This window comes from Otolemur garnettii, unplaced genomic scaffold (assembly GCF_000181295.1).
Source record: "Otolemur garnettii isolate 467f Iridium unplaced genomic scaffold, OtoGar3 scaffold00038, whole genome shotgun sequence".
NCBI classification, from domain to species: Eukaryota; Metazoa; Chordata; class Mammalia; order Primates; family Galagidae; genus Otolemur; species Otolemur garnettii.
The window spans coordinates 1,367,492-1,369,486 of record NW_003852433.1 but is presented as its reverse complement, the minus strand read 5'-3'; the positions used below and the strand labels follow the sequence as shown (position 1 = coordinate 1,369,486).

Here is a 1,995-nt window from a genome sequence, read left to right as displayed (position 1 = left end):
CAAAGAAAAGAACATTTTTATTAATTTAGTCCCCTCGCCCCACATTCCCCCTCGCCCAGCTCTTCATCGCAACTCTCGCACCTCTCGTTTTCTCTAAAATTGCTTCTTTTTGTCATTTATCGCCTTTTTAGGCAAGAAAAAAACCAAGTTAAAAAAAAATTCGTCACTGTCCAGTGAGGCAATGGCGGTAAAACAGCACATTTCTGCAACCCCTCTGCTGCCTTTGGGACCATGAGACGGGAGGCGGGAGGCAAAACCTCCCAGAAGCTGGTAAACTGGAGGAGAGGACAGAGAATTTGTTTTAGAGTTTGTTTTGTTTGCCCCCATGCTAAATTCCAACCTGTGCAAAGCCAACCAGGGCTACTAATCCTTTCCAACCTAATCTTGGGACTGAGATTTGTCCTAAAAGCGCCGCGGGCATGGATCTGGAGGCGGCGCTCTGCCGCAGCCTCCGCAGGGCCTGGCTGGTGGAAACACTCCACCTGCTGGTTTCTGTTTCTGCGGCTGCCGTTTGCACGACTGCAAGTCTCTCACCTGCCTTCAGAATTGAGGCTGTACCATGAATTTGGCTACGGCCACAATATATCCAAACCACACCTATTTCACTTTTTTTTTTTTAAATATAATAAATACAGTGAAGAAAACGGGAAATCTTCAAGAAAGAGTCTAAAGAAAAGACAGTTGACCCTCCGGGGTTTCCATCGAATGCCGCATGGTCTCTGGATGAACGTCTTGAGGAGGTTGTAGTTGTGTTCGTATCTGTAAGTCCCCTTCTCTCTTTCGTGCTCTCTTTAGATGGAAACCTCATACTCTCTGGTTTCCTGCAAGAGAGAGAAGCACAGAATTGTCACACCGTGTGCAGTAGAGGAACACACTGATGGTTCCAGCTTTTCACATCTTCCTGTGACCATGCCCTTGGCTGTGACTTTGCAGTGCCCTGACCCTGCCTCGCTTTTGCCAACGATTTATGGGGAAACGGCACATGCCAGCTGCTGGAAAAGTGTACGGGTGCTTCTTTTTTCTGTCTGCTCCTCTGTCATCCCCATGAACAGACCTCATTCTGCAGGCCTTTAATCCCTACAGAAAGATGAAGGACACACAGAGAACTGACCCAACAGGCCAATGCCAGGACTACCACCCTGCTGAGATTAGATTAAGACACTGCCCTACAGACAGATGAGCAAATTAATGCTGGCTGCTTTCAGCCACTGAATTTTGGGATTGTCTTTTACTCTACTGATGAAGTTTTAATAACGTCTCGTCTTGAAACATGCCTCTTTTCATCAGCCTGACTTTTAGTCAAGATTTGTAAGTAAGCAACAAGAATGAAAAATCACGTATGCCCCTGCAAAGACGGCAGGGTGTGTGGGCGGCTACAAGTTTGATTTCTCTAATCGTTATGCAGTGTGCATAATGTAGTCTAAGCCCCAGGGACAAGGAGCTGAGACATGTAAGATGTCATAGGTCAGCCCTGGAAGTGGTCACTGTCGCACACTTTAAGACAGGTTTCTAGTTCCTGCTGAGTCAACACAGATGTGCAATCACATCTGTGCTATGGGAGGTGTGGTGCTGGGCTGCCCCCCACTGCAGCATTCCCGGCCTTGTGTGGGTCCCTCCACTGAAGGGTGTGCAGGACCTGGGACTTGATTCCAGCCAATAGAATACTACGGTGCTAGGATGTCACTTCTGTGTATGTGACACAGGACTGTGACTTGTCTTACAAGGAGCCTCTCCCTCCTCCTCTCTCTCTGTCTGTCTTGCTGTGAGCTCCTCCTGAGAGAGGCCCACATGGAAAGGAACTGAAGCTGGCCTCTAGATGACAGCCTGCAAGAAACCGAGACCCTCCTTCTAACCACCTGCAGGGAACTGAAGGCCATGAGCAACTGCATGAACTTGGGAGTTCCCTGGTCCAGCCTCAGAGGAGACCATAGCCCAAGCTGATGCCTGGATGTAGCCTGTGAACCCTGACGCAGAGAACTCACCTAAATGGAACCT

General features: G+C 48.7%; 1 protein-coding gene across 1 annotated transcript in view; it reads right to left on the bottom strand.

Annotated features, from left to right (window-relative positions):
- Positions 1-791: 791 nt before the first annotated feature.
- Positions 792-1,995, bottom strand: part of SEZ6L (seizure related 6 homolog like) — a 76,585-nt gene continuing 75,381 nt past the window's right edge. The window contains exon 16 of the mRNA XM_003789969.2: positions 792-821. Within this exon, the coding sequence (XP_003790017.1) occupies positions 792-821 (30 nt within the window). The remainder of the gene's footprint in view (positions 822-1,995) is intronic.